The sequence below is a fragment of the Sus scrofa genome, chromosome 6 (assembly GCF_054392235.1).
Source record: "Sus scrofa isolate SSC_HxYL_T2T_F1_AM1 chromosome 6, Sscrofa_HxYL_maternal_Yorkshire_Landrace_v2.0, whole genome shotgun sequence".
NCBI lineage: Eukaryota > Metazoa > Chordata > Mammalia > Artiodactyla > Suidae > Sus > Sus scrofa.
Window position 1 is genome coordinate 61229342 of NC_139388.1, and position 26855 is coordinate 61256196.

Sequence of the window (26855 nt, forward strand, 5' to 3'; positions counted from 1 at the left end):
TAAAATTAATTATTCTTTAGATAAAAATAAATCTGAATTTCTTCTGAATATTATACACTTTACAGGCTTTCTTATCCAGGCATAACAATGTTCAGAAACAGAACCAAAACTAAAATCTGTTACAATTTTAAAAGAAAAGTAAATGTTCTAGTTATAGTTGCATCATATTTAGTTGTGTTTGACTTAGGTATGCTGTGCCATAAACAAGTTTTTCTCAGAGATATGTGAAGGTAACTATTAAATGTAGACTAGAATAAGTACTTTAAAGACTAATTCATTCTTGGGAGGTCCCTTTGTGGCTCAGTGGTTAACGAACCCGACTAGGATCCATGAGGATGCGGGTTCGATCCCTGGCCTGCTCAGTGGGTTGGGGATCCGGCGTTGCCTTGAGCTGTCATGTAGGTCACAGACTCGGTTCAGATCCTGCGTTGCTGTGGCTGTGGTGTAGGCCAGCAGCTGTAGCTCCAGTTCGATCCCTAGCTTGGGAACCTCCATATGCTGCTGGTATGGCCCTAAACAGCAAAAAAAAGAAAGAATGCATTCTTGTGAAAGGAATAAAATATTTCTCTTTTTTGCTTTTTATTTGTATGAGATGATGGGTGCTAGTTTACTGTGGTAATCATTTCAGAAGATGTGTAAGTTAGACAAATGCAGTACACCCTAAGAAATACAATGCTATAGCTCAAGTATTACTCTATGAAACTCGGGGAGAAAGGTAGTTTTAAGAGCTAAAAACAAGCAAAAACAAATTTGAAAATTTACCCACAAAAGAAAAAAGAAGAATACAATTTAAAAATTGTATTTTTTTTTTCTCTTTTTCGGCGAAACCGGCATATGTAAGTTCCCCGGGCCAGAGGTCTATGGGAGCTGAGGCAGTGCTGGAGCCTTGGCAACACCAGATCCGAGCTGCATCTGTGACCTGTGCTGCAGCTACCTGGATCCTTAACCTCGCTGAGCCGCAAAGGGAACTCTGGTGTATTGCTCTTTTGATAGTAAGGGTTAGTGACCTAAATCATCCCTTGCCTTAGTCCTCTAGTCTCTGGTCTCAGATCCTAGGTCTTGTCTCTGATTTCTCTGGAAATGAGCAGCCTCCTGAGTTTGGCTTCCCCACTGAATAAATAAATAACAGAAACAGAACGTCTCTTCTTTAGAGTTTCACTATGAAGCACTATGCAGAGAGAGTTTTGTAATTCTCATTGTGATTTGTAATATATAAACAAGTTCAGGAGTTCCTGTCGTGGCGCAGTGGTTAACGAATCCGACTAGGAACCATGAGGTTGCCGGTTCGATCCCTGCCCTTGCTTCGATCCCTGCCCTTGCTCAGTGGGTCAAGGATCCGGCGTTGCCGTGAGCTGTGGTGTAGGTTGCAGACGCGACTGGGATCCTGCGTTGCTGTGGCTCTGGCGTAGGCCGGCGGCTGCAGCTCGGATGCAGCTCCGATTGGACCCCTAACCTGGGAACCTCCATATGTCGCGGGAGCGGCCTTGGAAAAGGCAAAAAGACAAAAAGAAAAAAAAATGTGTATATATATAAGTTCTTACATATTAAGAACTACTGCTTAATTTTTTTTTTTTTCCTTTTAGGGCCGCACCTCTGGCATATGGAAATTCCCAGGCTAGGGGTCGAATTGGAGTTGTAGCTTCTGGTCTATGCCACAATCACAGCAACGCCAGATCCGAGCTGCGTCTGCAATCTACCCACAGATGGTGGCAACGTTGGATCCTTAAACCGCTGTGTGAAATCCGGGATGGAATCGACGTGTATACTAGCTGGGTTCTTAACCCGCAGAGCTACAGTGAGAATTCTACTCCTGCTTTAATTCTTTTTTTTTTTTTTTTTTTTTTGCTTTTTAGGGCCGCATTCGCGGCACATGGAGGTTGATGGAAACAGAGCTACAGCTGTCAGCCTGTGACAGAGCCATAGCAACTCTGGATCTGAGCCGCATCTGCGACCACAGCTCACTGCAACGCTGGATCTTTGACTTACTGCGCAAGGCCAGGGAAAGAACCCCCAACTTCATGGCTCCTAGTGGAATACGTTTCTGCTGCGCCACGATGGGAACTCCCTGCTTAAATTAATTAATTAATTAATTTTTATTTGTATTTTGTCTTTTTAGGGCCTCATCCTCGGCATATGGAGGTTCCCAGGCTAGGGGTCTAACCAGAGCTGTTGCCGCTGGCCTACGCCACAGCCACAGCACCACCAGGCCCGAGCCCTGTCTGCGACCTACACCACAGGTCATGGCAACGCTAGATCCTTAAACCACTGAGCAAGGCCAGGGATCGAACCCACCACCTCATACTTCCTAGTCGGATTCGTTTCCACTGCGCCACGAGGGACCTCGCTTAAATTAATTCTAATTGCAGGAAATGTACCTGGCTGCACTCACGAACCCCTACCTACTATTTGGAGACCTAAGTTTCCAGAACTCTGAGTTGCTTCAGCCTCATTAGCGTGACGTTAAAGCAACCTGTTGACAAACGAAAACCCATTTGTAAGTTGTTGAGAGGAGACATCTCAGTTTTTGACAAAAGTGGCCTCCGTGTTCCCTGCCGCGCCCTCCCGCCCTTCCCGCGCCCGCCTGGCTTCGCGCCCCGCCCCTCGCACTAGCGCCCCGCCCAGGCCCCGCCCACGGACGTCTCGTCCCGCCCCCGCTGGGCGACCAGAGAAGGAAAGCGTGGCGGCGAGGTCGCCCTGCAGAGGTAAATTTGTTTTTTCTGGTCAAGATCTGTGTTTCGCAGTCTCCCTTACGCCAACCTCCGGGCACTCCAGGAATGCCAACACCTAGCCCTCCGCCCCAGGTGGATCCAGCCGTTGCTGTTACCGGCGGGCGCCTATTCCTTCGGGTTTGAAATCGCTGAGACTGGTCCCTGCGGGAGCTTTTCGGCCTTCATTCCACGTAGACACGGCCTTTGGCTCCGTTTTCCTGCTTTAAACCCTTCCCTGAGTCCCGCCCCGAATCCTTGTAAAGTCCTCTTCCGGGAGTTGGGTCCGCGCCCCCACCTCGCCCCCCGCCCCTGGAGGCAGCGCCGGCCGCCCGGCTCCCAGAGAGGCCGCGTCCTCGCCCTGGTCCTGGGATTCGGGAGCGCCCCCTCTCCGGAGACACCCGCCCTGCAGCCCCTCTGTCCTCGCGGCCCCTCCGGCGGGTCCTTCCGGACTCCCTTAGTGACTAGAAGAGCAGGGTTAGAGAACAGACTGGAAGTATAGCCACTTGGAGGTGCCAGAGCGTGAATCAAACGGGATGGTAACAGAGGTGAAAGGGCTGTAACCTGGGTATCAGAGAGGAAGCCGAGACAGGGAATAAGGATGCAGAAATATACGGATATTTAGGACAATTCGAAATGTTGCCAGGGGAGGGGGGAAGAGCAACAAGAGGGGAAACAAGTTGCAGAGTGAGGCGGGACAGGTGTGAGGGCAGTAGGGGAGAGGACAGGAGTTCCTGGTGTGGCTCAGTGGTAACCCGACTAGTACCCATGAGGGTGCGGGTTCGATCCCTGGCCTGTAAGGATCCAGCAATTGACATGAGCTGTGGTGTCGGTTGCAGACCCTGCTTGGATCTGGCGTTGCTGTGGTGTAGGCCAGATGCTGTAGCTCGGATTCAATCCCTAGCCTGGGAACTTCCATATGCCGCAGATGTGACCCTAAAAAAAAAAAAAAAGAAAGAAAGAAAGAAATAGGGGAAAGAACAAACAGCAGGAGAGTAGAGGGGAACAAAATGATGGAGGCAGAGAAAGAAGCACGCAGATAGAAAAATCTAATTGAAAGTAAACACGTAGGAGTTCCTGCTGTGGTGTTGGTGTGTGGCAGTTCTTTTTGGAGAGAGTGTGCAGGTGTATTTAGAATTTTTGGAGTTCACTTTATGGCTCAGCGGGTTAAGAACCCAACAGAGTGTCTTTGAGGATGCAGGTTCGATCTCTGGCCTCGATCTGTGGGTTAAGGATCCAGCAGCTCGGATCCAGTGTTGCTGTGACAGTGGGTAGGTCAGCGGCTGTGACTCTGATGCAGCCCCTAGCCCAGGAACTTCCATATGCTGCAAATGCAGCCCTAATAAGAAAAAATTTAAAAATAAAAAGAATTTTAAATGGGTCCCAGTCCTCTTAGAATGCGTAAGAAAAACAAATGCTAGAATGGAGGCGATAACATAGGCTCAGAGTAAAAATGACCAGAGATGTATTTCTCTGCATAAAGTTTGAATTTGAAGAGAGTTTCTGTCAGTCCCGGCCCTTAGACTTCCCCTGGCTCTTCTTTGTCCTCAGTACCAAATCCCAACTTCTGCCTGTGGCTACACAGCCCTGTGTCATCCTCAGGGCCCTGCCCATGTCTCCAGCCCCATCCTGGGAGCTGACCCTGTTCTCAGGGTTCGCTCTGCCCTGGCACACTCACCTTATCTCAGAGGTGTCTTCCCTTCTCTCCGTCAAGTTCACCAGGGTTAATTACCTCTCCATCAGTCACCCTCAGCAAAAATGCACTTCTCCACTGATTATTTTTTGTCTTTTTGTCTTTTGTAGGGCCGCACCTGCGGCATAGGGAGGTTCCCAGGCTAGGGGTCCAATCGGAGCTGTAGCTGCCGGCCTATGCCACAGCCACAGAAACACCAGATCCGAGCCGCGTCTGCGATCTATACCACAGCTGACGGCAATGCCGGATCCTTAACCCACTGAGCGAGGCCAGGGATCGAACCCGAAACCTCATGGTTCCTAGTTGGATTCGTTTCCCCTGCGCCACGATGGGAAATCCCTCCACTGATTCTTTTTAGTCTTTCCTGTTTCACTTCCATTGAAGGACAAAGGGTTCGTCCTCTTCCCAGGGTGGCTGCAGCACCTCATCTGGGGCTGGTTTTGCGACTAGGATTGTCCACTGGGCTGAGTACTCCTTGTGGGAGACCAGGGCACCAGGGTAGGTATGGAGGATGATTCTCACACTTCTTCTAGATCCTTGCCCTCTAACTTTTCTTTTCCTTCTGTACTTAATTACTTAAGAGCATAAAGATGTAGGGAGGCCTAAGAAGTCCTGTACAAATGGCATCCCCCTGCAGTGTGCTGAAGTGTCCCCATGAGTCGTGTGCTGTGTCACTGCTCTGATGTAGCCCCAGGGGTTCCAGGCTGTGCACACCCAGGGACCAGTTCCTTCCTTGGACGGGAGCTTTGCCTTCCAGCCATTCATCTGCTCACAGTGAGGGATGGTGATTTCGCTGTGCTAAGGGAGGGCAGAAGTCTGGAACCTCGGGGAGGCGTGAAGGAGGCTCCCCTCAAAGAACTAGGGTGTCTTTTTATTACCTGTGCTTGGGGAGAACAGGAGACAAGAAACTTGAGAACCATCTGTCTTTGAGACTGAGCTCAAATGCCTTTGTAACTGGACTCCATAATGACCCCAGGTGCTGGTATGTTTTCCCAGGAGAGGCAGCTTCTTGATCTTTCCTCTGAATGCCCAGTGTCCTCTGGGTGGCCGCTTCTGTGCTTTCCTGTTGGGATGGCTTAGCTGAGAGGTCCTTGTGCGTTTTGTCCCCGTTTGCCCATGAGCACATGGAGGAGAGGTAGAAAAATGGAGGAGTGGAGGGGAGCCTGGAGGGGTCCGCAGGAGGGGTAGGGCAGCAAGTGTGGGCATCAGGGTGAGCAGATTGAATGTTGCGTGCACCTGGCTCTTATGGGATCAAGGGATGTTGGGACATATTGGAAAGGGATGTCTTTAATTCTGGCTGGGACACCTTGAGGTGGGTTTATGGGTTTTTATGGGCCTCACTGCATGAACAATTGCCATCGAGTCCTAGTTCAGGTTCCCTGGGACGTACATACTGGGACTGGATTGCATGCATTGATCGCATTGGGTAAGTCATGGTCACGTGTAAGTGGGAATGAAGGCAGTGGATTTAGAAAGAAGTGTTTTCCTCCAGGGTTGTTAGAGATATGACCTGAGCTGTGCCCATAGGGTGCTCTGGGCTCTGGGTATAGGAGGATGGGTGACATGGTTGGTCCTGAGGCAATGCTTCTCTAGGGTGCCCCACAGAATCTTCTCTATAAGACTGTCTTTTGACAAAGGGAGAATCGTCATGCAACCCTTAAAGTAGTATAAGGAAAATCTCAGATTTTTGTGGATTACCTTTGGAATTTTTGAGCCTCTTGTTGTGCAAGTGAAGAGCGTTTCAGGTGCCCTTAGAAAGATGCAAAAGTGGGAGTTTGGAGCAAAAGAGAGGTTGTGGTCTGACTGTGGCATGCGCATCATTGGAGCCATTCGTCTTTACTTAGGTTTGGGAGATGACAGTGTTTGGGCTGGAGTTGCTGTAAATGAAAATATGGTACCTTGGGTCTAGTGGGTCCTTGGGAATCTTCGCCTGTGTTTTTTATGATAGTTATTACACAGGGTGTGTGTCTGCCAGGTAATCTCATCGTACAGCTATAGGTACAGCATTTGTATTCGTTGCTTCGGTAGAGCTCAAAAAGAAAAGGAATTTGGATGTTGTGTTGGATTTACCTCCTCTAGGTGGTGCTAACCCAGACTTCACGTTGGTTCGAAAAATTCATCTTCTTATACTTGTTTTATACCCCCTGACCAGAGATTTGCCTTCAAATAGTCTGGGTGGAGCCCAACATTAATAATATTTAAGGTGCCCCAGGGGATTCCAATCCGGATCCATCCTTGAGCAGCAAGGCTCTGCGTCCTCCCAATTCTGAGGGCTGGGATCTGGGCTGAGGGCGAGGGGGCTCTGCTCTGCAGGGCATTGTGGGGTCCAGCTGAGGTGCCCACGGCTGCAGTGTGCGTGAGGGCCTCACCAGGAGGGGAGCGAGATGAGAAGAAAGTGTGGGGAAATCTCCCCTCTTGGTCTTTGTGGGAGTTTCCTGTCCTGAGTCCCTCCTGGGACCGTGGGCAGCAGAGGCCTGTCTCTTCCACATGGTGAGCTCTCCCCTGTGTGTGTAGTTGTGGCACCAGAAGGAGGCGTGTGGATCCTAAGCATTGAACAGCATGATTTTGACTTTTAAGATTGACTTCTAAAGAATCCTGTTGTCTAAGAGAGAAGATCTTAAGAGGAAGAAGAGGAAAGACAAGGAGTCAGGAATGGCTGTTTCTCAGGTAAAGTCATAGTCTCAGTTGATTCTCAGTCTGAATTTCCGGAGATGCCCTTCTTTGGACTTGCTAATCTTGTCTGACTCTGAAGTATCCTGCCTGACACTGACACCCTTACCTCCTCTTCCCTCAGGGACTGTCATGTCCCCTTAGATTCCATCTCCTCTGAGGTCCCACTGAAAATCAAATTGGTGGGGCTTTGCACCCATGGACTGGGGATGGGGTGTCTGTGCTATTGGGCTGCAAGCATTGCTTAAGGGGGTCATCTGGATGCACTGTCTGCCTCTCTGTAAATCCCTATTCCTGAAGTTAGATATTAATATGCATAATACTTGGTAAATTCTGGGAAACTGACCAGTAATGAGAAATTTGTTCTGATTTTTTTTTTTTATAATACACTAGAAGAGAAATCATTTCAGAAGCTTAATGATTGGAAGTGGAAAGCAAAGTTCAGAAAGAGATAGCAGTATTAGAGGGTGTTTTATTCCATCATTTGTTTTAAGCTATGATATCAACAAACTTCTCTGATACTTGGAGATACTTGAAGTCACTTTCATCACCTCCATTCCTCAGGAGATGTTTTCCACTCTGTTGATTGCTACCTTTGAGACAGAAGCTTTTCCCTTTGATGCAGGTAAGGGTCAAGCTTTATCCTTTTGCTGGTCCGCACCCAGTTTCCCAGCACCTTTTGTTCCTGAGACTGTCCTTTGTCTGTCGTGTAATCTTAGCACCCTTGTGAGTCCATTTTAGGTACATGCAAAGGATTATTTGTGAGCATTCTGTTCTGTTCCATTGCTTTATGTGTCTGTGTTCTTGCCCCTACCAACTCTCCTGACTACTTTGTATGTAGTGGGTTTTGGTATTTAAAAAGGTCCTCCTCTGAGTTCCCGTTGTGGCTCAGTGGCTAACAAATCCAACTAGGAACCATGAGGTTTCGGGTTCGATCCCTGCCCTTGCTTAGTGGGTTAAGGATCCGGCGTTGCCATGAGCTGGGGTGTAGGTTGCAGACATGGCTCGGATCCCACGTTGCTGTGGCTCTGGCGTAGGCCGGCGGCTACAGCTCCGATTTGACCCCTAGCCTGGGAACCTCCATATGCCGCGGAAGTGGCCCAAGAAATGGCAAAAAGACAAAAATAAATAAATAAATAAATAATAAAAAGGTCCTTGTCCATCTTCCTTCTATTTCAAAAGTATTTTTTGTTATTTCGGGTCCTTTTCTAAGCGTGTTTTTTTAATCATATATATTTTTTTATTATTGCAAAGCATGTTTTTTGTTATTACCGCAAAAATTGCCATTGAAAGTTTGATGGTATTCCATTGTATCTATAGAACAGTTTTAGAACTGTGATCATTTCAAGAATATTAAGTCTTCCAGTGCATGAATACTGGATCTTTCTGTTTGTATCTCCTTAGATGTAACAAATTTTATAGTAAGCAATATACAAGCCTTCCATCTTCATTAATTTATTTCTAAATATCTGTCTCAGTGCTCTAGATATGTTTTTTTTGTTTTTTGGGGTTTTTTGGTTGTTGTTTTTTTTGGGTTTTTTTTGGTCTTTTCTAGGGCCACTCCGGCAGCATATGGAGCTTCCAGGGCTAGGGGTCTAATCAGAGCTGTAGCTGCCGGCCTACACCGCAGCCACAGCAATGTGGGATCTCGAGCCATGTCTGCAACCTACACCACAGCTCATGGCAACGCCGGATCCTTAACCCGGCGGTTAAGGATTGAACCTGCAACCTCATGGTTCCTAGTCGGATTCATTAACCACCGCGCCTCGACAGGAACTCCTAGATTTGTTTTTTTGTTTTGTTTATTTTTATGCCACACCTGCAGCATATGGAAGTTCCACAGCTACAGCAATGCTGAATCCTTAACCCAGTGAGCGAGGCCAGGGATCAAACCCACATTCTCGTGGTTACTAGTCGGGTTCATTATCGCTGAGCCATGATGGGAACTCCCAATCATTTGTGAGTTTTTTTCCTTTATTAATGTGCTGTGTCACATTAATAAATGTTTGTGCATTTAGCCATCCTTGCTTTAAAGAAATAAAATCTATTTGGTCATAATTTGAACAAATTTTAGTGTGCTGTTGAGTTTTGTTTTATAGAGTTTTGTTTTTGTTTTTTTTTTGGTTTCTAGGGCTGCTCCTGCAGCATGTGGAGGTTCCCAGGCTAGGGATCAAATCAAAGCTACAGCTGCCAGCCTACGCCACAGCCACAGCAACATGTGATCCGAGCTGTTTCTGCAGCCTACACCACAGCTCGTGGCAATGCCGGATCCTTAACCCACTGAGTGAGGCCAGGGTTCGAACCCACAACCTCATGATTCCTAGTCGGATTCGTTTTCACTGTGCCATGACGGGAACTCCTCATAGAGTTTTTTAAAAGAATTTTGTATCAGGGAGTTCCTGTGGTGGCTCAGTGGTTAACGAACCCAACTAGTATCCATGAGAACGTGAGTTTGATCCTTGGTCTTGCTCAGTGGGTTAAGGACCTGGTGTTGCCCTGAGCTGTGGTGTAGATCACAGACTCGGCTCAGATCCTGTGTTGCTGTAGCTGTGGCATTGGCTGGCAGCTGTAGCTACGATTGGACCCCTAGCCTGGGGTCCTAAAAAGACCAAAAAAAAAAAAAAAAAAAAAAAAAAAAAAGAAAGAATAGAAAAAAATTTTGCATCAGTATGCATGGGGGTTGTTGGTTTTGTAGTTTTCTTCTTGTGTCTTTTTCTGACTTTGGTATCAAAGTCACACAGGATCCATAGACAGAGTTTGCCAGTGTTCCCTCTGAGACTCTTCAGAAGATTTTTAGCAGGATTTGAGGTAATTCTTCTGTAAATGTTTGGTAGCATTTGGTAGTGATGCTCTCTTGTCCTAGGTTTTCCCTTGTTTGGGGTTTTTGATTTTGGCTTGAATCTCCCAGTTATAACTAGGAGAGTTTTTAAATTTTCTAATGATTAGGCCTTACCAGGTTTGACATTTGTCTGAATTTACTTGTATCTTCTAGTTTATGTAACGTGTCAACATTATTGTTCGTGGTACTCCCTTATAAGCATTTAAAAAAAAAACACATTTTTTGTGACATCAGTTGCAATCTCTTGTATTTTTTTTCATATTTTCAAGTTTTCTTGAAGCTTGGTTGATTTACAATATTGTGATAATTTCTGCTGCACAGTAGTGTTTCACTAATACATATACTCACATGCATTCTTTTTCAGATCCCATGTAGATTATCACACAATATTGATTCAATTCTCCTATATGTTTTTAGCTATTTGAATCTTGTTTTTTCTTTTCCAGTCTAGCTATTAGTTTGTCCATTTAATGTTTTTAAAACACCAATTCTGGGAGTTCTCTTGTGGCATTATGGGCTAAGGATCTGGCATTATCACTGCAGTGGCTCAGGTTTAACCCCTGGCTCAGGAACTTCCACATGCCACGGGTATGTTTTTCTACATTCTATTTCATTTCTCTCTCATCTAATCTTTCTTCTCTCGCTCTTTCTACTAAATTTCTGTTCCCTTTTTTCTGTTTCTGCTTTCTCGTCGTGATAAATATATTTCTGATTTGTGTTCTCTCTTTTTTGTGGTAGGTATTTAGCAGTGTAGACTTCCTTTTTTTTTTTTTGTCTTTTTGCCATTTCTTGGGCCGCATCCATGGCATGTGGAGGTTCCCAGGCTAGGGGTCGAACCAGAGCTGTAGCCACTGGCCTATGCCAGAGCCACAGCAACGCGGGATCCAAGCCTACACCACAGCTCACGGCAACACCAGATCCTTAACCCAATGAGCAAGGCCAGGGATCGAACCTGCAAGCTCATGGTTCCTAGTCAGATTCATTAACCATTGCGCCATGACGGGAACTCCCTAGACTTCCCTTTCTGTACAAATTCAATTGTATGCTATAATTTTTATTTTTTTGTCTTTTTGCCATTTCTTGGGCCGCACCCACAGCATGTGGAGGTTCCCAGGCTCGGGGTTGAATCGGAGCTGTAGCTGCTGGCCTACACCACAGCCATAGCAATGCAGGATCCAAGCCACGTCTGCAACCTACACCACAGCTCACAGCAACGCCAGATCCCCAACCCACTGGGCAAGGCCAGGGATCGAACCTGCAACCTCATGGTTCTTAGTCGGATTTGTTAACTACTGAGCCACAACAGGAACTCCAATATGCTATAATTTTTAGTATGTTGTGTTGTTATTTTCATTTAGAGACTTTAGAAATTAGTTCGACTTGGATTTCCTGTGGTGGCTCGGTGTGTTAAGAGTCCAACTGCAGTGCCTCAGTTGCTGTGGAGATGTGGGCTTGATCCCCGGCCCAGTGCAGTGGGTTAAAGGATCTAGTAAGTTGCAGCTGTGGCTTGGATTCAGGCCCTTGCCCAGGACCGTCATATGCCACAGGTGTAGTCATTTAAAAATAAAAAAAGTTACCTTGTCTTCTCCAACACATATTGGTTGTTTAGGAATGGATTGTTGAATCTACATGTTTGAAGTATTTCTGTTTTCTGCTGGTTAGTTGAAGTTTGATTTCATTGTGTTTGGAGAAGATACTTTTTATCATCTCGGCCTCCTTAACTTTGCTAAGATTTGTTTTGTGGCCTACCATGTAGTCTGTTATGGAGACTATTTCATGTGTGCTCCAGAAGCATATGTTTTCTGTTGCTGTTGGGTGGGATGATCTCTTTGGTCCACTGGGTCTGTAATGTTGTTCCAGTGCTGTATCCCTTTGGTCTTTGCTTTGCTTTCATTTGTACATAAAACTTGGGTATGGAAGTTACTTTGTAAAATTACTGTGGCTACTGTGTATTTCTCTCTTCATTTCTGTTAGTGTTTGTTTTCTTTTGCTGGGATCTCTGATGTCAGATTATGCATATTTATAATTGTTATGGCTTCTTTGGAGAATGGACCCCTTTCTGATAATGTAATGCCTTTCTTTTTTATGTCAAATTTTCTCTTTAATTCATTTTGCCTGACAGGCAGTCATCGCCCTGCCAGCCTACGCCACAGCAGTGTGGGATCCGAGCTGTGTCTGTGATCTACATCACAACTCTTGGCAACACCAGATCCTTAACCCACTGAGCTAGGCCAGGGATTGAACCCCCATCCTCATGTATCCTCCATGTCCTCATGGATCCTGGTCCAGTTTGTTACTGCTGAGCCAGATTGGCAACTCCTTCATATTATTCTCTATGATGGTTTATCACAGGATGTTGAATATGGTTCCCTGTGCCACACCGGAGGAACTTATAATTTATCTATCCTATATATACTAGTTTTTATCTGCTAATCTTAAAGTCTCAATCCTTCCTTTCCCCATACCTCTTCCCCCTTGGCAACCACAAGTCTGTTCTCTATGTCCATGAGTCTATTTCTGGTTCTTAGATAAGTTGATTTGTGTTACAGTTTAGAGTCCACATGTAAGTGATATACTATGGGAAGTGTCTTTCTTCTTCTGACTTGTTTTGCTTAGTGTGATAAGTGTAGGTCCATCCATGTTGCTGCAAATGGCATTATTTTATTCTTTTTTATGGCTGAGTAATATTCCATTGTATGTATGTACACCACATCTTCTTTATCCATTCATCTGTTTATGGGCATTTAGATTATTTCCATGTCTTAACTATTGCAACTAGTGATGCTATAAACATAGGGATGCATGGTCTGTTTCCAATGATGGTTTTCGGTGGGTGTATGTGTCAAAAATATGACAGCTCAACTTTTAATTTTTGGGGGAGGGACCTCCATACTGTTTTCCATAATGACTAAGCCAATTTACACTCCCACCAACAGTGTAAGAGGGTTCCCTTTTCTCTGAGTGTGTTCTTCTGATCATCACATTTGGTGAAATGTTCTTGCCTTTTTTCTTTTTTTCTTTTTTAAGGGACACACCATAGCATTTGGACGTTCCCAGGCTAGGGGTCAAATAGAGCTACAGCTGCCAGCTTACACCACAGCCACAGCAATGTGGGATCTGAGCCACATCTGCAACCTAAACCATAGCTCACAGCAATGCCAGATCCTTAATCCACTGAGGGAGGCCAGGGATTGAACCCGCATCCCTATGTATACTAGTTGGGTTTGTTACCTCTGAGCCATGACAGGAACTTGCTGTTCTTGCTTAATTACAGTATTTTTTCTGTATTTTTAATCATTTTTAATGTTCCAGTAAGTTTTTAACTTTATTATTGTGTTTTCTTTTTTTTCTTCTCCTTTTTTTGGGGGGTGGGGCAGGGGAGCTGCACCTGTGATATATGGAAGTTCCCCGGCTAGAGGTGAAACTGGAGCTACAGCTGCTGGCCTATGCCACAGCCACAGAAACAGAAACTCGAGATCCGAGGTGCATCTGTGACCTACAGCACAGCTCATGGCAATGCTGGATCCTTAACCCACTGAGCAAGGCCAGGGATCAAACCCACGTCCTCATGGATACTAGCCAGGTTTGTTACTACTGAGCCACCATGGGAGCGCCCTAATTTTCTTTCTTAATCCATTAAATAAGCATATATTAGTAACTTTTCTAATTTTGAGTCAGTATACTGTTAGTGGAATACACAGATAAACTCTTTCACAGTTGGTGCAATGTGCTTTGCATTTCAGGGACCATTGACCTTGGAGGAGGTGGCCATCGAGTTCTCTCAGGAGGAGTGGGCCTGCCTGGACCCTGCCCAGAGGGCCTTGTACAGGGATGTGATGCTGGAGACCTACAGGAACCTGCTCTCCCTGGGTGAGGATGTCTTACTCCAGAAGTTGGGGTCTGCCCTTGGATATCTTTTCATTTTCCTTGTTTGCTTTTCACCTGCCTTGCTTAACTGAGCTCAAAGTCCAGTGGACTCAGGTATGAAAAGCTTCCTGATGTAGCACCAGGAGTTTCAGCATATGCCTTTTCTTGAGATGATCTGCCCGCTTCATGTTACACCAGAAATTTTTCTAGTGCTAAATGTTTGTTTGTTTGTTTGTTTTTTGCTTCTTAGGACCACACTCTCAGCATATGGAGGTTTCCAGGCTAGGGGTCCAATCGGAGCTGTAGCCTCCGGCCTACACCACAGCCACAGCAATGCGGGATCCAAACCGTATCTGCAACCTACACCACATCTCATGGCAACACCAGATCCTTAACCCACTAAGGCCTGAGATCGAACCTGCAACCTCATGGTTCCTAGTCTGGTTTGTTTCTACTGCACCACAGTGGGAACTCCAGCTGCTGTTAATACATGTCCTTTATTGTGTTGCAGTAGCTTTGTCTTTGTTCCTACTTTATTAAAGTATTTTTATCTTGAAAGCCTGTTGGTTTTTGTCAAATGCTTTTTACAACATCAATTGAGACCATCATGTAAATTTTTTAGTTTCCTTCTGTTAATGTATTTGTTTTACATTGAAAGTTTTCATATATTGAACCATCCTTATATCTCATGGACATATTTTTCTTTGTTATCGTATGTAATCCTTTTAATTGTATGTTAATTTTAGTTTGTTGTTGTTTTATTGATGCTTTTTGCATCATTATTCAGTAGAGGTTTTTTTTTTTTTTTGGTCTTTCTGCCATTTCTAGGGCTGCTTCTGTAACATATGGAGGTTCCCAGGCTAGGGGTCCAATCGGAGCTATAGCCACAGGCCTACACCACAGCCACAGCAGCATGGGATCCGAGCCACATCTGTAACCTACGCCACAGCTCACGGCAACGCTGGATCCTTAACTCACTGAGTGAGGCCAGGGATCAAACCCGCAATCTCATGGTTCCTAGTCAGATTCATTAACCACTGAGCCATGACGAGAACTCCAACAGAGATTTTAGTCTCTGGTTTTCTTATACTGTCTTTGACTGGAGTTGGTATTAGATTAATTCTAGTGTCACAGAGTTTGAAACTGTTCTGTTTTGTTTGTTTTGGGGGGAACAGTTTAAACAAGATGATTCTTATTTAGTTTTGGAATGTTGTATAGAATTATCTGATTTTCCTTATCAGTTGTGATTAGTGATTTTGTCTCCTTGCCAGTTCATGCAGACTTTAAATTTCTTCATGGTTGTGTCACTAGGTTGTGTTTTTCTCAGAATTTATTCATTTCTTGTTTTTCTGCTACCTACTCACAGTATTGTCCTAATGTTCTGTTCTAATTTTCTTGATTGTTTTTTAATCATTTGTAATGTCCTCTTTCATTTCTGATTTCAGTAATTTGAGGCTTCTCTCCTTTTGTTATTCTAGATGTAGGTAAGAACCAACTTGTAGGGTTGTGATTTTATGTAGTTTTTATGCTCTATTTCTTTGACCTATAATCTAATTCTATTCACTTCTGCCAGCTATGGTGTATTTTGTACTCCTAAAATATTTTATTTATATGTTTTTTAAGATTTATTTTTTTTCCTTTGGTAAACCACAACTTTTTTTTTTTTTTTTGTTTGTTTGGTGCACCTACAGCATGCAGAAGGTCTTAGGCCAGGGAGCAAACCAGAGCCACAGCAATGGCAATGGTGGATCATTAACCACTAGGCTACCGTGGAACTCTGACTGTGACGTTTTTTTATCTACTTAATTCTGTTTTCTTTCCCTGACTTATTGAAATTTTTTTATTTATTTAATTTTATTTTATTTTTGTCTTTTTGCCTTTTCTAGGGCCGTTCCCGTGGCATATGGAGATTTCCAGGCAAGGGGTTGAATCCAAGCTGTAGCTGCCAGCCTTCGCCAGAGCCACGGCAATGTGGGATCTGAGCTGTGTCTGCGACCTACACCACAGCTCATGGCAACGCCAGATCCTTAACCCACTGAGCAAGGCCAGGGATTCCTTGGTTCCTAGTCGGATTTGTTAGCCACTGAGCCATGACGGGAACTCCTGTAATTTAATTAATATATATTGTTGGATCAGTTTAAGTTGTACACTGTAATGATTTGATCCAGTTTTATTCCAAAATAATTGCTTCAATGAGTTACTTAATAAATTCATCTTTGAGATAATTACAGATTTTTTTGTCTGTGATGAGAACATCTAAGGTCTACTGTCTTATAAACTTTCAAATATATAGTATATTATTGATAACAGTAATTACCATGCTTTACACTAAATTTGTAGAACTATTTCAACTTAAGATGGTAAATTTATTCCTTTGATGAATATCTCCCCATTCTACTAAAAACCAACCTTTGATGACCACTCTTCTACTTTATGTTGGTCTTAGTTTGGCTCTTTTTTAAAAAATATATTTTACACATAGGTGGGATCATTCAGTGATTTTATTTTATTTTATTTTGTCTTTTTAGGACTGCACTCCTGGCATATGGAAGTTCCCAGGCTAGGAGTCAAATCGGAGCTGTAGCCACCGGCCTGTGCCACAGCCATGGCAACGTGGGATCTGAATCGCATCCATGACCTACACCACAGCTCATAGCAATACCGGATCCTTAACCCACTGACCAAGGCCAGGAATGGAACCTGTGTCCTCATGGATACTAGTCAGATTCATTTCTGCTGAGTCACATTGGGAACTCCTGATCATTCAGTATTCTTGCCCTTTGAAATATTTTACTGAGGAGTTTCTGCTGTAGTGCAACGGGATCTGTGGCATGCTTGGCCTGGCACAGTGGATTAAATGACCTGTTGTTGCTGCAGCTGTGGGCCTGATCCGGTCCCTAGCCTGGGAACTGCATTTGCCACAGGGCAGCCAAAATAGGGGGAAAGAAAGAAAAGAAATATTTTCCTGAGCCCATACCCTCATTGTCCATCTGTGTGGTTTTAAATAGGAGGGGAATTTCCATTGTGGCTTAGCGGGTTACAGACCTGACCAGTATCCATGAAGATGTGGGTTTGATCCCTGGCCTCTCTCAGTGGGTTAAGGATCCGGTATTGCCGTGAGCTATGATGTAGGTCTCAGATGTAGCTAGATCTTGTGTGGCTGTGGCTATGGCAGGCAGCTGCAGCTCCAATTTGACCCCTAGCCTGGGAACTTCCATATGCTGACCCTATGGCCCTAAAAACCAAAAAAAAAAAAAAGGACTTTTTTCTTCGTTATGGGTAAACCATACTGCATTCTGTGTATCTCCCAGGTTTTTCCATTCACCTGTTGGACACCAAGGTTGTTCTGTGGCCTTGGTTATTGTGGTTACTGCTCTAACAAGTGTGGGAGTACAGGTGTCTTTTAAGACAATGACTTCATTTTGTGTGATAGAGTCCCAAGAAAGTAATTGCTGCATTCTAGCAGTATTTTTCTTTTTTAAATTATTTCAGGAATTTTTGTACTTTGATTTCTTTGTATCTCTATTTGTGTCTGAGATAAACTCACCCATCTGCTTTGTTTGTTTGTTTGTTTTGCTTTTTAGGGCTGCACCTGCAGCATATGGAGGTTCCCAGGCTAGGGGTCAAAGTGGAGCTATAGATGCTGGCCTATGCCACAGCCACAGCAACACTGAATCCTTAACCCACTGAGCAAAGCCAGGGATCAAACCCTCAACCTCATTGTTCTTAGTCGGATTCATTTCCACTGTGCCATGATGGGAATTCCCATCCATCTGCCTTTCTTTTTGTCTTTTTTTTTTAGCTATTTCTTGGCCCGCTCCCGCGGCATATGGAGGTTCCCAGGCTAGGGGTCAAGTCAGAGCTGTAGCCACCGGCCTACGCCAGAGTCACAGCAACGCAGGATCTGAGCTGCGTCTGTGACCTACACCACAGCTCACGGCAACGCCAGATCGTCAACCCATTGAGCAAGGGCAGGGACCGAACCCGCAACCTCATGGTTCCTAGTTGGATTCGTTAACCACTGCGCCACAACGGGAACTCCCCATCTGCCTTTGATGGCCTTTTTCTAGCTTTTCTTTCAGGTTTCGGCCAAGGGTTCCACATCTTCTGGAATATTATGTATGCTCTTCGTGAATGTATGCATGGAAATAGGGCTTATGGAATATTCAGTTTGATACCTTACATAGCAAATAATGTAATAGATATAAACCTTGCTTTGTTTCTGCAATATCTCATTTTGTCCCTTTTTAAATTCCTTGTTTCTGTCTCCTACCCATATTGTAATTCCCACAGTTCAAAATGGAACAGGATATGTTACTTGCTAAGCCAGTGCTTTTCTTTAACCGCAGTCTTTCAGTTGCCTCCTGCAGTTTTACTCTCACGTGTATGCAATCGCAGGTTGGTATTACTGATGATCCTTTGTGGTCCTCTCAGCCCCCTTCTCCATCCTGCTGCTTCTTTACATGGTCCCTTCATGTGCATGATACTGTCATTTGCTCATATAATTTAAATTGTTGTCATCTTCCCACTTTCCCCAAATACTCCTCCACCTGATCCGCCACTTCCCTTCTTAATCACCCTGTGAAAACCATCTCCTTTCACCAACTCAACAACTTTCTCAGGACATGACCTAAGTTGCGAGGCAGCCCTGATAATGCCGAAATCATTTCTAGAAGGAATGACTGAATAACTTGATTTGCTATATGACTCACTTCTTTCATCTCCCTGGAAGTTTTCTCTCTAAACTGCAGGTTATTTGTGTGTTTACCATGAATGGGTATGTTCTTGAGGTCATGGTGGAAAAAAAAAACCCTTTTTTTGTGAGCTCATATAAATGTTTCCAATTCAAATGTTTTATCATGCTATGTTTGATGCTATACCCTAAACTTAATTGAATTACATGTAATCACTTTTTCTTTAGTAAAGGATCCTATTCTTAATGTTTCTAAGAATTTTACCATGGTTGTAAAATTTCCTCACTGTTTGTTGTAAGTATTAGCTTTGGTGTAATGTCATTTCTTCAACGTGAATCATTTACTCATGCATCCTCATGAGTAGGATATCTGTGGTTCGTTCTAGCTTGTAGATATCGCTCATATGGATGTGACCAGGAAACTAAAGCCAAACACCGACAGAGGTGACGTATTCCAAACACTGATGCTGGGAAGACATGAAAGCCAGGAAATCAAACATTCGTATCATCGGGAAATTGAGGAAAATACTTGTGACCATGGTTGTCCGTGGAGAGGTGATGAAAGAAATCACAAAACTACCCCTACATCCCCTGACCAAGATGTCACTGATAGAAGGTGTCACCATTCAAGAAGGGATACGAGACACAAGCGTGTTGGAAACAGACTTGTGTTAGGCTTTCAGGATGAATGGACTATGTTTCAAGATGAACCAAAAAGTGATGAATTTAATCAAGCCGAGAAGAGCATCCACCGTAGGTCTCCTACTGCCCAGGCCAGCATATCTAACATGGACGGGGGCGACTTTCTTCAGACATTAGCACTGACACAGGCGCAGAGCACACACAGGGAAGGACCTCACACATGTCACCAGTGTGGCAAAACCTTTCCCCGGGGCTCAAATCTCAGGAGTCAGCAGAGAATCCACATGGCAGAGAAGTTACCCAAATGCAATGTATGTCACAAGTTCTTCCGCCGAAATTCAGACCTTGTAGTTCATCGACGAATTCATACTGGCGAGAAACCTTACAGGTGTAATGTGTGTGGCAAGGCCTTTAGTTGGAAAGGAACTATATCAGCTCACTGGAGAATTCATACTGGCGAGAAACCTTACAAATGCAACACGTGTGGCAAGACCTTCCCTCTTGGCTCATACCTCAGAAGACATCAGCTCATCTGCATTCAAGGCAAATTATATAAATGTGACAATTTACATAAATGTGACAACTGTGGCAAAGTCTATCGTCAGAATATATCCCTCAAACATCATCAGAGGATTCATACTGGAGAGAACCTTTACAAATGCCATCTGTGTGGGAAAACCTTTGTTTGTGGCACAGGCCTCAGGGCCCATGAGGTCAGCCATGCAGGAGCCAAACCACATAAATGCGATTTATGCGGCAACGTCTTTGGTCGAAATTCCTATCTTAAGCGTCATCAGAGAATTCATACCGGAGAGAAACCTTACAAATGTCATTTTTGTGAGAAAACCTTTGTTTTTAGTACAGGCCTCAGAAAACATGAGATAATCCACACAGGGGCAAAACCGTATAAATGTGATGTGTGTGGGAAAGTCTTCAGTTGTGGTTCAATCCTTGCTCATCATCAGAGGATTCATACTGGAGAGAAACCTTACCAATGGAGTGAGTGTGGCAGGGTCTTTAGGATGGAAGGAAACCTCACAGTTCATCAGAGAATTCATACTGGAGAGAAACCTTACAAAGGCAATGACTGCAACAAGGTCTTTACTCAAAGTTCAACCCTTTCAAGTCATCAGAGAAAACATTATGATGAGCAACCCAGGTAGGCATCGCCTTTCCTGACATTTTCCTGCTTAAAACCCTTTACTCCCCTGACCCCACTGTGTAAAATCCTTTTCTGTGAGTTGGATTCACACCTTGCAGGGCAGCTCCTCCACGCTGGAGGCCACATCAAGCTGCGGCAAGTTCAGTTCCTACTTTCTTTTCTTTTTCCTTTTTAGGGCTGCAGCCGAGGTATATGGAGGTTCCCAGGCTAGGGGTCCGATGGAGTAGCTGCTGGCCTGCGCCGCAGCCCCAGCAATGTCAGATCCTACGCCACAGCCTATACCACAGTTCACGGCAACGCCGGATCCTTAACCCACTGAGCAAGGCCAGGGCTGGAACCTGCAACCTCATGGTTCCTCGTCGGATTCCTTTCCCCTGAGCCACAACAGGAGCTCCAGTTTCTACTTTTCTATAAATATTAATTTCTGAAATAAGTTTCAGTGGCTTTCTATAATTAATTCATGTCATCCTCTGTTCTCTATACGATATATTCTCAATTATTTAAAACTTTACACCAGAATTTTTAGGTTTCACATAATTCACAAATTGTTTCCATTTAAATTTTCATGTGGTTTGTTTGATATTTGTGTGCTTCCTGCATTTGTCTAAGATTTGGAAAAGGACTTTGGAAAATCATAAATAATTTTAGTCTGTTTTGATGAGTATTTGGCAAAGATGTCAAAGGTCTTTTTTTTAACATATATTCTGTTTATCTCTATTTCTTTAAAAAAATTTTTATTATAGTTAATTTACTCAAAGATCTTTCATATTAACATTCAAACCTAGTTTAACAGTTAGCCTTATATTCCATTTTCCTCCTTTTTCTGTGATCTGTTGAAATAGCTATGAAGTGATCAGATATTTCCATCAGGTCCATCTTTTTTTTTTTTTTTTTTTTTTGGACTGCATCCATGGCATTCAGAAGTTCCCAGGCCAGAGATTGAACACACAACACAGTGGTGATGATGCCAGATCCTCAACCTGCTGAGCCACCAAGGGAACTCCCCATCAAGTCTGTCTTAACTGTTCTCTACAAATGATGATGGCAGGACTGGACTGCCCTGGTACCTTCTTCCACCATAGCCCCTCTGATTCATGATGAAGAAGTTTGCTCAGAGCTTATTTATAAGCTGATGCCTTCTAATGTTTTTTAGCTTTTTTTATTTTTTATTTTTTGGCACTTCTGTGCTTTTTATTATTTTACTGTGAACTTCTGGAGACATATAACCTGCTAAATAGCATGGGAATTCCCTGGTCGTCAGCATGGTCAGTCCTGGAACAAGAAGTTTCCATTGCTCAAGATCCTGAAAGGTGGTGTTTTAAATGAGAAAATCAGTAAGGACAAACTCTGTCCACGGGCCATTCCGGCTCCCATTTCAGAATTCAGCTACACCTGGTTCAGGTCACTCAGCTCAGATTTTCTCAGAAATGTCTCCTGTCTGCACCTCAGGGAGCCCACTTGTAACATGGAGATGAGAGACTATTCCAGAAACTCTAAGTCTGAGCCACACTGACCCTTGAAATCATTGGCCTAATTAGGTGTGTGTCTTATGTATAGCAGGTCTTTTTGGAGAGCGTGTCCCGCCATATTTAGAATTTTCAGTGGGTCCCAGTCCTCCCAGAATGAAAAAGGCAAAAAAAACCACTAGAATGGATTCAGGAATGTAGAGTAAGACAGGAGATGGCTTTCTTGCCATTAAGTGGAAACCTGAAGGCAGTTTATTTGTAAAGCATAATGACAAACTTTTCACATACCCACTTTCCCGTTTTCTACCCATGCGTTTTGTTTTATTTTTTAAGCTGTTTATTGATTAGTACTTTTATTTTTATGTTTTTGCCTTTTTGCCTTTTCTAGGGCTGCTCCCGCGGCATATGGAGGTTCCCAGGCTAGGGGTTGAATCGGAGCTGTAGCCACCGGCCTACACCACAGCCACAGCAATGCGGGATCTGAGGCGCGTCTGCAACCTACACCACAGCTCACGGCAACCCCGGATCCTTAACCCACTGAGCAAGGGCAGGGACCGAACCCGCAACCTCACGGTTCCTAGTCAGATTCATTAACTACTGCGCCACGACAGGAACTCCTAGTACTTTTATTTTATAATAATTATTATTATTTAATAGTTATTTCCCCAATACAATTTTTTTTTTTTTTTTTTTGTCTTTTTGCTATTTCTTGGGCCGCTCCTGCGGCATATGGAGGTTCCCAGGCTAGGGGTCCAATCGGAGCTGTAGCCACCGGCCTACACCAGAGCCACAGCAATGCAGGATCCGAGCCATGTCTGCAACCTACACCACAGCTCACAGCAACGCTGGGTCCTTTAACCCACTGAGCAAGGGCAGGGACCGAACCCGTAACCTCATGGTTCCTAGTCGGATTCGTTAACCACTGCGCCACGACGGGAACTCCCCCAATACAATTTTTTTCCTACTGTACAGCATGGTGACCCAGTTACACATACATGTACACATTCTATTTTTGCACATTATCACGCTCCATTGTAAGTGACTAGACATAGTTCTACCCATGTGTTTTAGATTTAACAGTTTTATGAAGGGAACTACATTTCAACGTGTTATACTGTTCGCTGTGTATTCAGAAGGAGGATGGAGTTTTGAAATATTTTTCTAGACCCATCAGGGATGTCCTGAATCCTCCAGTGAACAAAGAACTGGGTTCCTGGAAAAGCCACAGCCAATCATGTTTCTTTCTTCTTACATGGAGGAATTTTTGTTTCTTATCTGAATTTTTACCCACTTTGTAGCAAGAGAAAGAGCCCTGGGCCACAGAGAGTGATGAGAATACCCTGGGGTGTATCAGAGTGTGAACCCAGGACCGCTCTCCGAAGGGCCAAGGGGAAGCCTTCTTATTCATAGTGCTTGAGGAGTTCCCACTGTGGGTTCAGTGTCTCTGTGGTGGCACTGGTTCAATCCCAGGCCCAGCACAATGCGTTAAGATTCCAGTGTTTCTGGAGTTCCCGTCGTTGAGCAGTGCTTAATGTATCCAACTAGGAACCATGAGGTTGCAGGTTCGATCCCTGGCCTTGCTCAGTGGGTTAAGGATCCAGCGTTGCCATGAGCTGTGGTGTAGGTTGCAGACGCGCCTCAGATCCCGCATTGCTGTGGCTGTGGTGTAGGCCGGCAGCAACTGCTCCGATGAGACCCCTAGTTTGGGAACCTCCATATGCTGTGAGAGCATCCCAGGAATGGCAAAAAGACAAAAAAAAAAAAAAAAAAAAAGATTCCAGCGTTTCTGCAGCTGCCACGGAGGTCGCAGCTGCAGCTCTAATTCAGTCCCTGGCCCAGGAATTCCCATCTTCCATGGGGACAGTCAAAAAAAAAAAAAAAAAGAAAAGAAAAAGAAAAAAGAAAAGTGAGAAACTTCCCTGTCGGAGAGTGCTTTGGGAATAGGTAGTTTGGTATTTGAATGCAGAGGGAAAATTTTCTTTTCCATAACTTACCACTCTCTCCTTCCATATGTGAAACGTATTCTTTGATTTTTCCCAGTGGCGCTGCGGTTCGACTGGAGACAAATAGAAGCTCTGGATCGTGATCCGCCTCACTCGCCATCTGGCGCCTGGGAAATCGTTGTCACTTGACCTACAGGAGCATGTGGCGGGCTTTTTTTTTTTTTTTTTTTTTTTTTTAGTTTTTTTAGTTTTTTTCCTTTAAATATTACCGCATTTTCCTTAGCCTCATTATTTGATGTCTCTCTGTCGTGGGGACCGGGGGGCTGCGGAGGAGGGAGTCACCTCTCTTGCGCATAGAGGGTGTGAAAGGGATGATGCCGAAAACTCCTCTGCGAGCGCACGGGCTGAGGGCCACCTTTGGTGGAACTGGGAAGCCAAGTCCCTCAGCCGGCACAGGCCCAGAGTGGGCCAGGAGGCGCTCTGCGGAGGGAGGAGCCCACCCTGTCCTCTCCCCGGCAGTCGTGCCTTGCTCAGGACTTGCTCAGGAAAAAAAAAGCTGCCAGGACCAGGCCCGCTCCTGAGCATCCTCCATGAGCCCCTGCTCACTGGACTACTGGCTGTTTGACGTAGGCCCCCTGCCCCTCATCTCTCAGTTGTTTTGGAAGCTCAATTCTCAGTCCACATAGAAAAGAGGTGAGGCCTCCAGACCCCAGTCCCTGAACTTCTCTGGGTTCCATCCTCATCTCATGTTCTCAGGAGACCTCGTCCGAAGATGGACAAACACTGGCTGCTCTCTGAGTCCGTCTGGCCCCTCAGAGCCTGCATGCAGCTGCCTCAAGCCCTGTCTGTGTGTTTGCACCCCTGAGACGTTTCTTCTCTTCGGCTTTTGCCACATGCTTCAGAGATGCATGTAACAGCCAGGTGGATTGTTCTTCTGTGACTGTTATTTAGGAAAAGGTTGAGGTCAGTGGACAGAGAGGTCTCTTCGTAGTCCCCAGGTCCCCTTGGAGTGAAGAGCTGCATCTTTCAGGCTTTTTGTTGGGTATCTGCCCTTAGAGCCCTCGTTAGCATTTGATGGTCTTACAATTCGTGACACACCTATCTTGTATTTTTATCACTCGTACTGCTCTGCCTTGTTTAGGAATCTATGTGTTTCCTGATTTTGTGTTTTCTAGGTTTGCATGATTTTGCTCCTGAAATTTGCTTTTGAAATGCATAGTCCTAGGGCCTGAAATTTTTTCTGGTTTCTTTGCTGTGATGGTCCACCCTAGTTAATGGATACCTGCTGGTGGAGTCTGTGGAGTGGGCTTACTGGGTTACAGTTTTGTTGGAGACTGTGTTCCCTCAACTGTTGTAATATTTTCCTTCTACCTTCAAAATCTCCACGTCAAGCCACTTTGTGAAGTGGTCATGATGTCTAGGAGAGGAGACAGAAAGTACGTCTGGAGCCTCCCAATGAGACTTTCTGGTTTTGAGGAATGTGACAAAGGCTTGTCTCCAGGGCACTGTGATAGTGTTTCTCATGTACTAATGACCGTCCCCTTTCTCATGTGCTAATGACCCTTCCCTTTCTCATGTGCTAATGACCCTCCCCTTTCTCATGTACTAATGAGCATCCCTTTTCTCATGTGCTAATGACCATCCCCTTGCTCATGTGCTAATGACCATCCCGTTTCAGCCTCAGTGAGTGATACAGGGATTTCTCCTAGGGAGAAAGAGCATTGTCCAAGTTCACATCTTCGTATTTGTGATGCTGTTAAGTAAACTGTTGTTGATGACTTTTTTTTTTTTTTGTCACCATTGTTCATTCTACCTCAACTCCTAATTTTGAAGCACCTTTATGTGAGAGCTTATGAAGTGGATTGATACCTTCAATGATGAACCAGAAACCATTTCCAGGAGGCATGGCTGAATAGTATTTTTAGTTGCATAGCTCTTGTCTTCTTGCATTTCCCTTGAAACTTTTTTTTTCCCCCTAAACTCCTGGAAGTTGGTGTAATAGTATGTCCTCTCTGCTCCTTGGATGGGCAGTCATGCTTGTTATGTTGTTTCAGTGTGTAGGTCCAGGTTCAAATCCTGGTTCCCTCACTGTCTGTGCCATTTGGGGTCGTGTACATAAACCTGTGAGTCTAGTGCCCTTAAGTGAAAAATCATATGTTTCCTTAAGGCTTTTAAGAGAAACTAGTACTGTGAGATGCCTTAGAATAGTGCTTTTTTTTTTTTAAGTAAGGACTCAAAAGTTACTTTTTTATAAAAAGCTATGTTAATACTGTCATGTTTGTTATCCCTTTTGTTTGCATATTATCTTCTATGTTCTTTTCTTTTTTTTTTTTTTTTTTTTTTTTTTTTGGTCTTTTTGTCTTTTGTTGTTGTTGTTGCTGTTGTTGCTATTTCTTGGGCCGCTCCCGCGGCATATGGAGATTCCCAGGCTAGGGGTTGAATCGGAGCTGTAGCCACCGGCCTACACCAGAGCCACAGCAACGCGGGATCCGAGCCGCGTCTGCAACCTACACCACAGCTCACGGCAACGCCGGATCGTTAACCCACTGAGCAAGGGCAGCGACCGAACCCGCAACCTCATGGTTCCTAGTCGGATTCGTTAACCACTGTGCCACGACGGGAACTCCTCTTTTCTTTTTTTGAAATTTATTCTCATCAACCCTGTGTTTGACCCTAACTTAATAAATTTATAAATTGCTAATATTCCTAAAACAGTTATTTCTATAAAGTTTATCTGAAAGCTCTTATTTACATTTATTTCCCTTAAGTTTTTTCACTTTGGGTTGTTTTAGGAGAATGATCTCTCCAGATATTTGGTAATCTTGGGGTGTGCTAAATTGGGTGATCAAAATTTGAATGGCTGGGTGTTTCTCAGATAAAATAAAACACTGAAACCTTAATTCCCTTTGCAGAGAAACTAGAATATTTAGGAGTAGCTGAGGCAAGACTTGGATTTGGTCTTTGTTAAAAGAGAACAAGGTTTGTTTTTGTTTATTTGTTTTTTGTTTTGGTCTTTTGTCTTTTTAAGGCTGCACCTGGGCCTAGGCCACAGCCATAGCCATGTGGGATCCGAGACATGTTTGCAGCCTACACCACAGTTCATGGCAATGCCAGATCCTTAACCTAGTGAGCAAGGCCAGGGATCGAACCCACAGCTTCATGGTTCCTAGTCGGA

General features: G+C 44.5%; 2 protein-coding genes across 3 annotated transcripts in view; both read left to right on the plus strand.

Moving 5' to 3' along the window:
* The first annotated feature begins 2642 nt into the window (after positions 1-2642).
* On the plus strand, positions 2643-26398 carry LOC110261293 (uncharacterized). Of its 2 annotated transcripts, XM_084961657.1 has the most exons (5): positions 2643-2702; positions 6976-7065; positions 13651-13777; positions 18854-20268; positions 23778-26398. In XM_084961657.1, exons 4-5 carry the CDS (start codon positions 18872-18874, stop codon positions 23821-23823), a joined length of 1443 nt encoding a protein of 480 aa, XP_084817783.1. In that variant the 5' UTR covers positions 2643-2702; positions 6976-7065; positions 13651-13777; positions 18854-18871; the 3' UTR covers positions 23824-26398. The 2 variants fall into 2 exon arrangements, with proteins under 2 accessions (XP_084817783.1, XP_084817782.1); XM_084961656.1 differs by lacking the exon at positions 6976-7065.
* The window catches only part of LOC110261288 (uncharacterized), a 43739-nt gene continuing 40938 nt past the window's right edge, over positions 24055-26855 (plus strand). The window contains exon 1 of the mRNA XM_084965679.1: positions 24055-24143. Coding sequence (XP_084821805.1) covers positions 24055-24143 — 89 coding nt within the window. The remainder of the gene's footprint in view (positions 24144-26855) is intronic.